At 47.4% G+C, this 15,614-nt stretch overlaps 1 protein-coding gene across 1 annotated transcript in view; it reads right to left on the minus strand.

Moving 5' to 3' along the window:
• The window catches only part of MYO6 (myosin VI), a gene marked incomplete at its 5' end in the record, with an annotated part of 88,489 nt that overhangs the window by 30,951 nt on the left and 41,924 nt on the right, over positions 1-15,614 (minus strand). Inside the window, 2 exons of the mRNA XM_015416487.1 lie at positions 971-1,048; positions 1,164-1,294. Of these exons, the coding sequence (XP_015271973.1) occupies positions 971-1,048; positions 1,164-1,294 (209 nt within the window). The remainder of the gene's footprint in view (positions 1-970; positions 1,049-1,163; positions 1,295-15,614) is intronic.

Consider the following 15,614-nt stretch of genomic DNA (forward strand, 5'->3'; position numbering starts at 1 on the left):
CACACCGGCCTCTGGCTCTCTGCTCTAGCCTCTCTCTCTCTGGCCCAAGAGAGCAGGGAAACTTCAATTCATTCCCCAGTCCAGCTGACTGTGGAGTGGCTGAATTTCTGCTGCCTCCAAGGGTTCACCCACATCTCTGGCTTGTGGCCTGGACAGCACAGGCAGCAGGAGCCTTTCCTAACTTCCTGTAGGATGAAGATGGCCTCCTTCCTGGATGGGCTGCAGTCTATATTGATGCTGCCCTGCATGTTGGGACAGTCCCTGTTTTCCTGCCGTTTTCTGCCTTGGGGCAGCTGGGAAATGTAGTCCAGGAGATGAGGAAGACCCATTCAACCCAGTGAGTGATACTCCTACAGGCCCCTCTCTGGAACTACAGCTCAATTAAATCTTATGGCGGAACATTTTAAACAAACAACCACAGACAGCAGCCCAGCAGCCATCTTGCAAACACAGGTAACTGCCATTTCGTTACACCTACCAACAGCCACTGAGGGAAAAGTTAAGTCCCACACATGAGGCAAGCAGGAGAAGCGTCTATGTCAAGAGACAAAGCCATTTGCTAAGAATTCTGACATAGAAGAGTGGCTGAAGGGGAAGTGGGCGGGGAAGAGGAGCAGACCCAGCATCTGGCCAATGGCACGTCAGTACTCCTGAGTGGCGGCTGGCAGGCCAATGGCTGAGGGAGGGCATTTTACAGCCAATGGGAGTGCATAGAATCTTGCCACCCAAAGTCAGCTTTATATATAAGGAGAGATAAGGATTAAAACAAATCTGTTATAAACTACCAAGCACACAGAGTGTGAGAGATGAATTTTAAATCAATAAATGAAATAGGAAAATGGCCATGTCAGTATGCATATCTGAAGAATGTGGGGGAGGGGAACCAAGATTAACACAGCTTTCATGCTACGTTGCTTAGTAGAAAAAGAAGCAAAAACTATTTCACTTTATGTTCATAATCTCTACTTACCTTGCCAGGCCTAAAAAACACTTTGGTTAATCCAAATTTGTAATCATTTTCATTTAAACCAAGGGCTTTGAAAAGTGCCTGAGGCAAAAGGGGAAAAAAACAATTTGTCAGAGATAGCTCTGGAAAGAGCAAAGCTATTCATTATGAAGAAGAAAGCCAAAGGCAGTATACTGAACATTCTGGAAAGTAATACCTTGCAGAAGAGTCTAGGATCCAATCTGGTCAATTTTGCAGGCATGTATTTTTTATACATATTATACAACTCATGGAATGAAGCTCGTGATGGGAAACCACCTTGCATCAAGTCCAAAACAGACACCATACCTAGAGTAACAGACAGATAAAGGAATTAAGAAGGACACAGCTGTCACTCTGTACAAGAGCCTAGTGTCTGTAGTCCAGAAGCTGTTAAACCAGGGCAACTGTCATCTGAAGTTGGTAATCTTGAATAAACTGTTTAGCTGCTTTAGGTCATCTGTTGACTTGAAACTGGTCATTCAAGTTACCACAAGTCTTCACATACTTGGCCAATCCTTAAAAAAATCAAAAAATAGTGGATGCACCTAATGATAAAATCCAAACATCTTATCTACATTTCCTGTATAGTAGAAGCCAACACCTGGGAGGTTTCATACATGCAAATTGATATCCACAACTTCAGGAAGACGTCTGTGGAACTGGAACCATCCCCTATAATTCAGGATATCCTGCCAAGAGACCATCACTGTTGCTTGTATCCCTGGATTCTCTGAGCAAAGGCCAGTTTGGACCTTTTTGTATTCTTACATGCATGAACTAACCATTTTCAAGCCAGGTGGTCAGCTGTATTGGTCTGAAGCAGTAGAACAAAGTTTGAGTCCAGCGGTACCTTTAAGACCAACAAAGTTTTATTCAAGGTATGAACTTTTGTGTGCAAGCACACTTCCATGTAACAAGGTCTCAGTTAATTACTCTTAGTACTCCACAATTAAGAAGGATGCATTTATACAACTATCTCAATTTCAACATATTTATTTGCTTCACTGTTTTTCTCTGGAATTAAATCCAAACAACGATGACCTTATAAACTTAGATTGTTATTCCTATTTGCATCTGTTAAAACATCTTCATTATGTTGTATGCTAATCTGCTGTTCAACCTCTGCCTTATATGTATGGACTGGTAAATTCCATTTCATTGTATCTGAGGAAGTGTGTGCAAACGAAAGCTCATAACTTGAATAACACTTTGTTGATCTTAAAGGTGCCACTGGACTCAAACTTCGTACTACATTTTCAGGCCAAACACTCTATTTCAAGTGCCTAACCCCCTACTTCATCTATTTCTGCCTCTAGATCCCCCCCCCCATCAAGTCTGCAGTGCCTACTTTCAGAGTGTACATTCAAAACATTTACCACTGTGCAGGTGCAGCACCAAAACAGAACAGTAAGCAAATATAAATCACTTATGCAGAGTAAAGGCAGTCCTGCCAGTGGGCACAGAGCAATGGTTGTTCGAAAGTGGGAACTGTGTGCACATGCACACTGATGTCTGGTAGGATGACCCTCCTCAGCAAGGACATCTAACTCACACCTCTACTTCAGCTCTGTCTTTGTCCCTGCCCAGTACCCTTACCTTGTGCAACTGTGTAAAACAAAAGTGGCACTCCAAAATAATGGCTATTTCCTAAGATTTCCCAATAGATTGCTGACTTAATAGCAATCACATTCTATATACTGTATTATTAAAGGATGGAAGTGATTCAGATTTTAATAAGTTAATTTCTGAATGCATGTTCCCAGGAAACAGGAATGAAAGGAGGCATTCTGGGCCAAATGTTCTGGAGCTTGGAAGAGCTATGAAGACAGACACAGGACATCTGGGGTAATATGCTCTCAATTAGTTGCCACTGGCAAAAGGCTGGCCACAGCATTATGCACATTGTAAAGCTCTCAAACTATCCTCTGGCACAGCATTTCACAGAATGTCTTAAGGTATCCAGCCTTTAAGTCTCAAAGGCATAAACCACATTTAGAGGGGGAAAAGAAAAAGGCTACAGTTCTAATTATAAATGATGTAAATAAATTAAGACAACAGTACCAGCTGGCGGATGAATCCTATCAATAAGAATTCTAGCCCAGAATCTCCATATCATTATTTCTTCTATAAATATGGTTTCAGCCATACTGAAGACCCCACAATGGATAAATATCAAGACTGTAGGACTTTGGTAGCCATCAATGATGAGAAGCTGGTTACTACCATCTTCATTTAACTCCCCACTTGAATGACCAGAACCATTCAAGATTAGTTCTTCAAAGTTATATCACCAGCCTCCTATGAGGCAGCAGAAAGGCAAGGTTAATGGGGCACAATTGCTACACTTAATTTTTTTACCTCTGACAAGCTGAAAAGCAGGCTCTAGAAAACCAACAGTACAGGTTACATTTTTATCCTGGCCTTCCTTGACAGAGCTCAGGGCAGCGTACATGGTCCCCACTCCCTCCACAATTTTATCAGAACATCCCTGCAAGGAAGGGTAGGCTGGGCTTCAAAACACATGAATGTGGGTCTCACTGTCATCGTCAAACATCTTAACCACTCCAGCACCCTGGCTTTTCATAAGTGCATGTACCTGGGTAACACAGCTTCTAACTACTAAGCTCCGTCTCTAACCGAAGAACAGGCAAAATGTTCACCTCCAGGCAGGCACAACATCTGAGCAGTTTTCATAGTGGAAGGTGGTACGTAGTGGGATACTGCAGGGCTCAGTACTAGGTCCAGTGATTTTTAACTTGTTCATTAATGTTTTGGAATTGGGAGTAAGCAACGAAGTGGCCAAGTCTGCAGATGACACTAAGTTGTTCAGGGCGCTGAGAACCAGTGAGGACTGTGAGGCACCCCAGAAGGATCTGTCAATGCTGGGCGATTGGGTGTCATTGTGGAAAACGAGGTTCAACGTGGGCAAGTGCAAAGTAATGCACTTTGGAGCCAAAAATCCCAAATAGAAATACATGTTTATGGGGTCCAAACTGGCAGTTAACTGACAAGGAGAGAGATCTTGGAGTTGTGGTAGATAACTCACTGAAAATGTTGACTCAGTGTGCGACTGCAATAAAAAAAAGAAAATGCTGTGCTGGGAATTAATAGGAAGGGGACTGAAAATAAATCAGCCATATCATGATTTGTTGTTGTTGTTCAGTCACACAGTCGAGTCCAATTCTTCGTGACCCTATGGACCATATCATGCCAGGCCCTCCTGTCTTCCATTGTGCTCCAGAGTTTGCTTAATTTCATCTTCATTGCATCAATAACACTGTTTAACCATCTCATCCTTTGCCGTCCCCGTCTTCTTTGACCTTCAATCTTTCCCAGCATCAGGGTCTTCTCCAGAGAGTGCTCCCTTCTCAATTGGTGGCCAAAATATTTGAGCTTCAGCTTCAGTATCTGGCCTTCCAGGGAACAGTCAGGGTTGATTTCCTTTAGGATTGACTGATTTGATCTCCTTGCAGTCCAAGGGACTCTTCAAGAGTTTTCTCCAGCACCATAATTTGAAAGCAACCATTCTTCAGCACTCGGCCTTCCTCAGACTTTTGTTGGCAGGATGATATCTCTATCTTTTATTTTTTTATTTTTAAATTCCCAGAAGGATATTTTTTATTTTGCAATGGACTACAAAACTACAAAGAAATATTAGGAAAGGGACTACAACTAGAGATAAAGAAAAGAAACCACACTAAACTAAAACCCCAAGAGGAGGAGATCTTTTCACTGTTAGTAAAATTGTTAGTACAAAAAGTGTTAGTATCACAATATACTTGTAGAGTTCTTGCTTCCGAATGTGGGTGAAAGCAGCGACTCTTGGTCTGTTATTTCAACAGGTACATATCAACAATTTCATTAATTTTCACTGATGTAGCATAGTTGCAAGAGATTCTCTGAAAGGACGTTTCTAGGGCAAAGTGCGTGTATAATGCATTAGTATGGTATTGAAACGATAGAACATTCCGGAGATCATCGTCAATTTTACCATTTTCAACTGCCTGTGTGCATTTATATATGCAGATTATTTGTACACATTTTTGTATAAATTTTGTGATCATTATTTAAATATTTTCTAGCGCAGTTACCTCACAGTTTCTTCTTTTTTTTGGTCTGTTCTGTGACTGTGACCATCATTTTTGAGCCACTACCTTTAACTAGGCCAGTGCCAGGAGAACAAAAAGAGGCCAGGTTTGTCTTTAGCTCATAAAACAGAGGTATAAGTAGTTTATAACTTTTTAAAAAGTAGTGTGCTGTGTTGTTTATGCTCTGACTAAACTTTGGTGAAGACAGACACTTTTTTCAGAGAACTTTTTCCCCTTTGTGTGTTTGAATTAGGGAGCACCTGCATTCCTTCACAGGGAATCAGGCTGATTCCATTAGAATCTAGATAGGAGTAGTTTAAAACCCTAAAACTTTTTTAAAGGTTTCCAAGCCACATCTCAAGGACAGTCTTTAAACCACAGTCAGGGTCAGTGTAGAAATTCACTAGTTCTAAATAAAACAAACCAAGAAAAAACCCAGAAAACCCAAACTGAAGCAAGGCTAGGTTAGGCAATACTGAAAGAAACAAAAACTTAGTTTTTGGATGGGAGGGTTTATAAAAAGGTGTGAGGCTGTTTTAGGATCAGGCGACAGTGCAGGTAAGTTAGGTGCCTAACACCCTCCCCACAAGTTAGGCTGAGTTTGGCCAGGGGCAACATGAGCGTCAGGAAGGGAATGCAGAGAGGCCCTGGGGCAAGGCTAACAGAAGACTACAGGGGTGGAGGGGAGGGGGAGAGCCTCACTTTCCTTCCCACCTCAGCGCAGGACCACAACAGAGCATCCTGGCACCACTCCGACCTCTGGCTAGAGTGGTGCCATGAAGAATCCACGCCTGGTTCTCTTCCCTCAGAAGGATGCTCCTGGGGTGGTCCCAGCAGAGTTGCCTGCAGGTGCTGGCCCTGGGCATGGGTCTGCTGCTCAGGCAGTCCCTCCTCAAGCCATTGCTGTAGGCAGAGGGGCAGTCAGAGCTGTCTTTGGGGTTGAGCTTTGGGGACACTCTGTTTTCAGAGCTCACTCCATGGACTAAGAGGGTTTTAGAGGCACTGGAGAAGGAGCTGGCTGGCCAGCCCACTGCTCCGATTTCTCTAGGCTCTAGCAGGCCTCCTGAGGGAAAGGAGGAGAGGCTGGGAGAGGAAAAAAAGGAAGATATGAAGGTGGTGCGCCCCAAGCACCTGCCATCTCAACCCCTTCCCCCTGCTCAGCCATCTCTTCCTGCCCCCCAAAGACACAGTGTGTCTGGCCTGAGCTCCTCACAGGAGGAAGCTCCGGGGAGGCCCATGGCTGCTGGTCAGCATGGGTGCCCCTTCACCTCTGAAGTCTGGAACCACTTCCGGGTGACAGAGGATCCCTACTTTGCACAGTGCCAGCTGTGTAGGGCCTGGATAATTCGAGGGAAGGACATCAACCATCTCTCGACCTCCGGGCTGCGGAACCATCTGAAGATTCAGGGGGAGAGACAGGGTGCTGTTGGGGTGCCCAAGCGGCCACTGCCAGCCAACCAGGAGGTGAATCGTCCTGCGACAACCTCCAGTGCTCTTTCTGTGCATTCCGTGGTAGGGACGCCAAGCATCTCTGATGGAGATGTTTGGAGATGTCAGCACTAGAGTCCTAAGGGGGGGGGGAGCAGCAGGCTAGCAAGAGGGTCACTTGCCTCATTGCTGAGATGCTTGCTCTATAAGGGCACCCCTTCTCCTCAGTTGAAGATGTTGGTTTTCGCTGGCTGCTCCAGGATGCCTATCCCTGGTACATGCCCCCTGCTTGCATCACGCTGAGCAGGACCGTGATGCCCTCATTCTACAGGGCTGCCAGGGACAACGTGGAGGCACAATTGTCCCATGCTTGTGGGAGAGCTGTGCACTTCACATCCAACATCTGGACCTCCTGTCAGGCGAACGATTCGTACCTTTCATTGACTGCACACCGGTGACAACCAAGCGACATATTGGGTGGGGGAAAGGAAACTAGTATCAGGCAGGGTCAGGACCGCCGGGCCGGCTACTGCCAGGTTCTGCTCCATATCAAGAAACTTGATGGGTCGCAAACGGTGGACAACATCAAGGCCACCATCGAGAGAGACTGAGGTGGGTAGCCAGGGACGTCACCAGGGGCTTCATGGTGACCGATGGTGGTTTGAACATTAGAGGGGCAACAAAGTGACTGGGCCTAACGCACACACCTTCTCCACCTCGTACTCAAGGATCCTTTGGGGTTGGGTTCTGCAGAGAATCCCAATCTGGACGCTGCTACTCGTGAGTTCTAGCATCTCCTCCAGAAAAGCTGGTACGTCGTGAGTCACTTCTCTCGCAGTACAAAGGACATCTATCTGCTGCACGTGAAGCAGGTGCTGACAGGTGTGCCTGAGCACCACCTGCTTGGTGACATCTCCACTCGCTGGAATTCCACCTGTGTCATGCTTGAACACTTGGTGGAGCACGAGAGCCCCCTGACTGCCCTGATCTCTGAGAGCAGGGTCATTCGGGAAGAGAGACGGCTCAACCGGGAGGACTGGTTGATCATCTCTCAGACTGTGGAAGTCCTTAAGCCCTTTATGAGCTACACAGAGATGCTCACGTCTGACATGGCAAGTTTGGCTCTGGTCATTCCCATGGTCCACATGGCCCGTAAGGACTTGGCCTCATTTCTGGAGCCAGCTGCAGGACGTGCAGACATCGTTCCAGCATTGTGCGCACTGGTGAGAAGGCTGCAAAGCGGACTCGAGGAATGCTTTCGGTCTATCCCGGGCCGGCTACTGCCAGGTTCTGCTCCATATCAAGAAACTTGATGGGTCGCAAACGGTGGACAACATCAAGGCCACCATCGAGAGAGACTGAGGTGGGTAGCCAGGGACGTCACCAGGGGCTTCATGGTGACCGATGGTGGTTTGAACATTAGAGGGGCAACAAAGTGACTGGGCCTAACGCACACACCTTCTCCACCTCGTACTCAAGGATCCTTTGGGGTTGGGTTCTGCAGAGAATCCCAATCTGGACGCTGCTACTCGTGAGTTCTAGCATCTCCTCCAGAAAAGCTGGTACGTCGTGAGTCACTTCTCTCGCAGTACAAAGGACATCTATCTGCTGCACGTGAAGCAGGTGCTGACAGGTGTGCCTGAGCACCACCTGCTTGGTGACATCTCCACTCGCTGGAATTCCACCTGTGTCATGCTTGAACACTTGGTGGAGCACGAGAGCCCCCTGACTGCCCTGATCTCTGAGAGCAGGGTCATTCGGGAAGAGAGACGGCTCAACCGGGAGGACTGGTTGATCATCTCTCAGACTGTGGAAGTCCTTAAGCCCTTTATGAGCTACACAGAGATGCTCACGTCTGACATGGCAAGTTTGGCTCTGGTCATTCCCATGGTCCACATGGCCCGTAAGGACTTGGCCTCATTTCTGGAGCCAGCTGCAGGACGTGCAGACATCGTTCCAGCATTGTGCGCACTGGTGAGAAGGCTGCAAAGCGGACTCGAGGAATGCTTTCGGTCTATCCTCCAGCAGAAGGTCTACATGATGGTGACAATGTGTGACTCGCACATCAAGGGCAGGATCACCGAGCGGGCCAACGAGTTCACTCAATGGCGAGACGAGCTCTCCTGGCGAGTTGAGCACATGCGGGCCAAGAGGGCCACATTATCACAAGCTGAGGAAGAGGAGGGTGCCAGCAGCTCCACTGCTATTCATCCCCCATCTCCCCTGCTAGGCAGCATCTCCCCCACGGCTCCTGCCATGACAAGTGTTGAGATGGCACTCATCAGGCGGATCTTTGGCCCCTCTCCTGGGAGCAGCAAGTAGCTGCAATGGTGAGGGAGTACCTTGCGGAACTCTATGAGTCACAGGCAACCTGTCCACTGAGCTACTGGCCCATGAAGGAGGTGGTCTGGCCGGACCTCGCTGCCATGACCCAGAAACTCTTCTCATGCCCTCCAACAGCATGCAAAGTGAGTGCGTTTTTCTCCATGTGAGTAACATTGTCTGCTCACACCGCTCATGCCTGCTCCCCTGGTCAGTTGAGCAGTTGGTCTTCCTGAAGGTCAACTTGCCACTGTTCGGTTTCCCGGTCCCAGACTTTGAGGGTGAATGAAGTGAGCACACATACTTTTGCCTGCATCCCCTCTCAGTCTGAGCTGGGAAGCTAGGTTATAACACTCTTCCCGTGATTAAAACTAGAGAGGCTAGGTAGAAGTAGCATCCAGAGCCATTACCATTTTGATTGGCACAGAAATGCCCCACCAATCTCCCCACTTCCATCCATCCCACCTGCAGCAGAAATACCTCCACAGAACCCTGGTAGCTGTGCAGTGCGGGGTGATTTTGAGGGTAGTTTGTGTATGTACCTAACTTACACTGCCAGCCACCCTAAAACAAAACTGCATGCTGAAATTGAAACAGCAGCACAAAAATTGTTCTCCATTTGAACAAGGTAGAGTAGGGTAGATGCCAAGCAGCCAGAAACCAGCAGAACCCACAGGAGCACCATAAATAATGAATGTAAATGAATGTTGTTTATTGAAAAATAATTTTCTTTTGCAGGGGAGAGGTGGGTAAGGGAGGGAGAGCTTGTGATGAAGGGCAGCTGCCGCCCCTTGGCTAAGCCTCCTCCACTGAGACAGGCAGTGATGGCTGGTGTTAGTGTTGGCGAGAGAGGAGGATCAGTGGACAGATAGAAACTATCCCCTCCCTCTCACTTTCTGAGGCATTAGTGGGCAGGGCTTATGGTTGTGGTGCCACCTCAGTTTATGCTGCAGAGATCCTCTGATATGACCTGAGTTCTATTGGGTTTGTGCACTGACTGGCACAGTGGCACAGTTTCTGGGGTCCACATTGCACAGTTTCTGCTGCTACTGGCCTGGCTGGCAAACATGCCCCCTTAGATTCTCCAATTTGACCTGAGTTCTATTGGGTTTGGGCACTGACTGGCACAGTGGCACAGGTTCTGGGGGTCCATTTCACTGGTTCTGCTGCTGCTGGTCTGGCTGGCAAACATGCCCCCTCAGTTCATGCTGCAGTTGGGTTTGGGCACTGACTGGCACAGTGGCACAGGTTCTGGGGGTCCATTTCACTGGTTCTGCTGCTGCTGGTCTGGCTGGCAAACATGCCCCCTCAGTTCATGCTGCAGTTGGGTTTGGGCACTGACTGGCACAGTGGCACAGGTTCTGGGGGTCCATTTCACTGGTTCTGCTGCTGCTGGTCTGGCTGGCAAACATGCCCCCTCAGTTCATGCTGCAGTTGGGTTTGGGCACTGACTGGCACAGTGGCACAGGTTCTGGGGGTCCATTTCACTGGTGTAATTAACATATGCAGATCAAACGCAGTTTTATATTTAAATATTTTATATAAATTATTGGTACCCTTTTTGTATTGTTTGTAATTGGGCTGGTGATATACCGAATAAATTTATTGAATTTATTGATTTGAATACATTCCAAATTTGGTGCCTCTACCTCAAACCCCCTCCCCCCAGCCCCCTGAAAACTTGTTAGAAGATTTTTGCCATTGACTACAATGGCCCCATAGGATATAATGGACCTGAAAATTTTTGGATATCAATAGAATTCCGGCATTGCTATTCGGGTTTTTTTGAAATTTTGAATATTTTTGGGCATCAATATACCCAAATCCGAAAAATACCCTTCCCACCCCCTTGCACACCCCTAAATGGAACAAAGACCTTCATCCTTCTTCGGAACCATGAAATACCGAGAGTAAAACCCTTTCTCTCTCTCTCTGCAGGGGGAATTGCCTCTATGCCCCCCTTTTCAAGTAGTTGTAGAACTTCCTGACAAAGGACCAATGATGTCGCAGTTCGAACGAAGACAGGAGTGGGGGGGACATCTGAACCCATTCTATTGCATAGATCATGGTGATGATGGAGAGCACCCAGGCATCTGATGTTATGTGGCTCCATGCGGGGTAGAAGGAGCCCAGATGGGTGGTCCAGGGAGATAAGAGGGGGCAGGAGGAGGGAGTCAGTGGCTGATGGCTTCTGGGAGAGTCAAAGACCCTGCTTGGTGTTCTTAGTTGTCTTGTGGTTGCCCTGATGAGTGGTCTGATGGAACTTAGGTTTCTGGGAGTAAGTGCATCTGGACAAAGAGTGAGAGTGTCTAGATTTCCAGGAGTCATCTGGAGACTGTTATATGGTCTCCTGTTGTTTCAGGACCAAGTCTTGAATCATTGGGACCAATATGAGGGGGAGACTCCCAGGCTCCGAGACCCCTTGAGACTCTTGTCCATCTCCTGTAGAATCGAGTCAGTGGTGGAGTGAAAGAGACCCTGCCCATCAAATGGCAAGTCCTCAATGAGAGCTCGGGTGTCTGTCTGAAGAGACGTGGTGCTAAGCCAGGACTGACGGCAGAGGGCCACAGCAGATGACATAGTTTTGGAGCTCTGCTTTGCAGAGTTGATTACCTGCTTAACAAGTATCATGCCTTCCTTCTGAATTCTCCTGGCCTCATTGTGATCTTGTGCAGGGAGGAGCACCATGAGGGGCGACATTTGCTCCCACAGAAAATATTCATAGCACCCATATATGTAATATAATTTGCCGCCTTCACACCCAGGGTGCTTGCGGAATAAAATTATCTCCCAAACACATCCATCTTTTTGCTCTCCTTGTTGGATGGTGTAGAATGTGTCTTCCTGTTCTTACTAGAAAGGGTGACAACCATAGAATTAGGTTTAGGGTGGGAACAGAGGAATTCCGCTCCTGCCTCCTGGATCTTGTACATATGGTCCAACCTTCTGGTAGAAACCAGGATAGACATAGGCTTGTCCCAGTGGGATCTGACTGCCTGAAGACAGACCTGAGTCATAAGGAGGGCAACCGCTGTTGAGGTGTCCAATCAGATAATGTCAGAAACTGTCAGGCCTGTAGGTACCACGCCCCCCCCCCCTGTTTTTACGGGCCCCTCTCCAATCCTCGGCTCCCCCTCCCCCCATCGCTGCCCTCAGCCCAACAGCTGGCAAGAGAAGAGCAGCAGCGCACCCGTGCGCAAGGAGGGGCCCCAGCTGAGCCCTGCAGCCACCGCGCGCACCATGTAGCCGGGGCTTCCAAGCGTCCCCGCTCGGAGATTGACTGGGGCAGCCGTTGAAGCTGCCATGCCCACCCACTCTTTTGATTAAATCCCTGTAAGAGTGGAGATTCTCCGAGGGAGAGATAGGCAGATCTTCAGCCACTTGCTGACTAGGAGAAGGGTGTGAAGGAGTAGCCGGTGTACAACAGTCTTCCTCATTTGAGTCTCTTCCTGTGGAGCAAGACAACTCGTCCTCTCCTGACAATGCATGTGAAGGGTTGACCTGCATCAGGAGTGCCAGTGGAACCACTGGCCGTGGTTGTGTCATTGTCAGCCTCAGCAAAATCGGTCTCGATAACTTCCCTGTAGGAGAGGCCATCGGTACTGATGGGTTCTTGAGGGCCTTCGGTGGGACCTGTGTCAGTGTAGCGCAATCCTGTAGTGGAGAGTGGGCATGGTGGGAAACGCCTGAGCGCTGGTCCCAATCCATCGGTTTACTCTGGTTCTGCCAGGGAAGTGTAGCCAATGGAAATGTGCTATAAAGATATTGTAGCTGCCTGTGGTCCCATGGTACCATCATGGTCGATTGCAGGATGATGAAGGCAGCTGGTGGTCGGTCACAAGGAGATCGGTTGTGAGATCTCAAAGAAGGGCTGCTATGGCAGGACGATGAGCAGGTCCACCTGCACCTGGACCTGTGTTGGTGTCAATGACTGGCATCAATGGGTGACCGGGAGCGAGATTGTTCAGAGACTGATGACCTGGAACTCTGATGGGAAATTATTTGGTGGGAGAGTATCTCTTCTACATGCAATCCCGAAAAGGGAAGATCGCCCGGTACCGATTTGTGCGTCAAATCCGTGAGTATAGCAGCATGATAGGTGTGGGACTGTCGACAAATCCGGTGAGATAGAGCGAGGCAGGGGAACACTGGCCTGCACGTTATAGTTCTTCGCTGCACTCACTGAAGTGGACTTCAAGCCAGTCTTAAGGTGCTTGTGCTTCACCTTAGTATGGCCTTTTGCCTCCTTTTTCTTAGAAGCTGGTGTCGAGGATACCGATGGGGTGGTCAGTGTTGACAGCTTCGATACTGATGGTCCAGCGATGCGGGAGGTGCTGTTTAACATTTCCAATGCTCAGAGCTGTTCTTTCGGTGTTGATCGATGCCAATCCATCAGTGCCGATTGGGGTTTACCTATGTTGGACTACGTCATTGCCCTTGGTCTCAGCGCAGATTCTAGAAGAGCTGCTTGAAGCCTGGTGGCCCTGTTTTTCTGCATCTGATTCGAAAACTAGGTGCAGTGGATGCAGGTGTCTGTCCTGTGCGCCTCACCCAAGCAGGGTAAGCACAAGGAACAGCCGTCTGGTGGTGCGAGCTTGGATCTGCACTTGGTGCAGCACTTGAAAAAAACCCACTATTTGCCATAGAAGGAAGGCAAAGCGGTAGAGGAGAAAAGAAGGAAATGATGGGGGGTCCCGTTCAAAGTCGGAAGAAACATAAATAAAAGAAAATAAACCTTTTCTTTAAGGTATGGACAAAGGGAAAAGAAGAATGACCAGGAAAGAAGGAAAAAGGACTATAGAAAGGAAAAGCTGTCCCTAAGAGCAAAAAAGTTCCCAGTCAGGAGTAGATCTGAGTGATCAGCGTGGCGGTCAGAAGAGAACTAGTGGTATACCAAGGGCCTGCCCTCTGTGCATGCATGGTTGGTGTCTCTGTGCATGCTCAGAGGTGGGGATTATGGATCCTTTCGAGCTTGATGTTTCCCAAATCAGAGCTGGCGCAGGTGCCTAAACCCATAGGTGTGACGCATAGAGACCATGACAATTGTTAATTCTGACACTGCTTCCATGACTTTCCCTTCTATTTGCCAAGGAGTGATGAGGCTGGACGCCACAATCTTAGTTTTTTTTTAAGTTGACTTCCAAGCCAACTTTTGTGCTCTCCTCTTTCACTTTGAGCAAGAGGCTCTTTAGGTCCTCTTCACTTTCTTCCATTAGAGTGGTATCATCTGCATGTCTGAGGTTGTTGATGTTTTTTCCGGCAATCTTAATTCCAGCTTGTGATTCATCCAGGTCAGCATTTCGCATGATATACTCTGCATATAAATTAAATAGGCAGGGTGACAATACACATCCTTGTCATACTTCTTTTCCTATGCTAAACCAATCAATTCCATATCCGGTTCTAACTGTCAGTTCTTGACCTGTATACAGGTTTCTCAGGAGACATGTGAGGTGGTCTGGTACTTCCATCTCTTTAAGGACTTGCCACAGTTTGTTGTGATCCACACAATCAAAGGCTTTAGCGTAGTCAATGAAGCAGAAGTAGATGTTTTTTCTGGTACTCCCTTGCTTTCTCCATAATCCAGCGAATGTTGGCAATTTGATCTCTAGTTCCTCTACCTCTTTGAAACCCAGCTTGTACTTCTGGCAGTTCTCTATCCATGTACTGCTGAAGCCTAGCTTGTAGGATCTTGACCACACCTTGCTAGTGTGTGAAATGAGTGCAATTGTGTGATCGTTCGAATATTCCTTGGCATTACCCTTCTTTGTGATTGGAATGTAAACTGACCTTTTCCAATCCTGTGGCCACTGTAGTATTTTCCAAATTTGCCAGCATATGGAGTGCAGCACTTCAACAGCATCATCTTTTAAGACTTTGAACAGCTTAGGTGGGATACCATAACCTCCGCTAGCTTTGTTGTTAGTAATGCTTTCTAAGGCCCATTTGAGTTCACACTCCAGGACGTCTGGCTCGAGCTCAGTGATCACACCATCGTGATTGTCAAAGAAAATTAAGGTCCTTGTATAGGTCTTCTGTGTATTCTTGCCCACCTCTTCCTAATCTCTTCTGCTTCCATTAGGTCCCTACCCTTTTTTGTCCTTTATCATGGCCAGCTTTGCACAGAACGTTCCCTTGATTTCTCCAATTTTCTTAAAGAGATCTCTAGTCCTTCCCATTCTATTGTTTTCCTCTATTACCTTGCACTGTTCATTCAGGAAAGCCTCTATCTCTCCTTGCTGTTCTCTGAAAATCTGCATTTAGTTGGGTGAATCTTTCCTTTTCACCTTTGCCTTTTGCTTTCCTTCTTTCCTCAGCTATTTGTAAAGTCTCATCAAACAGCTTTCTTGGATTTCTTTTTCTTTGGGATGGTGCTGATTGCTGCTTCCTGTACAATGTCACGAACCTCCGTCCATAGTTCTTCAGGCACTCTGTCTATCAAATCTAGACCCTTAAACCTATTCTTCACCTCTACTGTATATTCATCAGGGATGGGATCTAGGTCAAACCTGAATAGCCTAGTGGTTTTCCCAACTTTCTTCAGTTGGAATGCAATGAGTTGCTCATGATCTGAGCCACAGTCAGCTCCAGGTCTTATTTTTACTGACTGTATAGAGCTTCTCCATCTTTGACTGCAAATGATATAATCAATCTGATTTGTGTGTTGCCCATTTGGTGATGTCCATGTGTAGAGTTACCTCTTAGGTTGCTGGAAGAGGGTGTTTGCTATGACCAGTGTATTCTCTTGACAAAACTTTGTTAGCCTTTGCACGGCTTCATTTTGTTCT

The sequence above is a fragment of the Gekko japonicus genome, unplaced genomic scaffold (assembly GCF_001447785.1).
Source record: "Gekko japonicus isolate JY-2015 unplaced genomic scaffold, Gekko_japonicus_V1.1 scaffold2356, whole genome shotgun sequence".
NCBI classification, from domain to species: Eukaryota; Metazoa; Chordata; class Lepidosauria; order Squamata; family Gekkonidae; genus Gekko; species Gekko japonicus.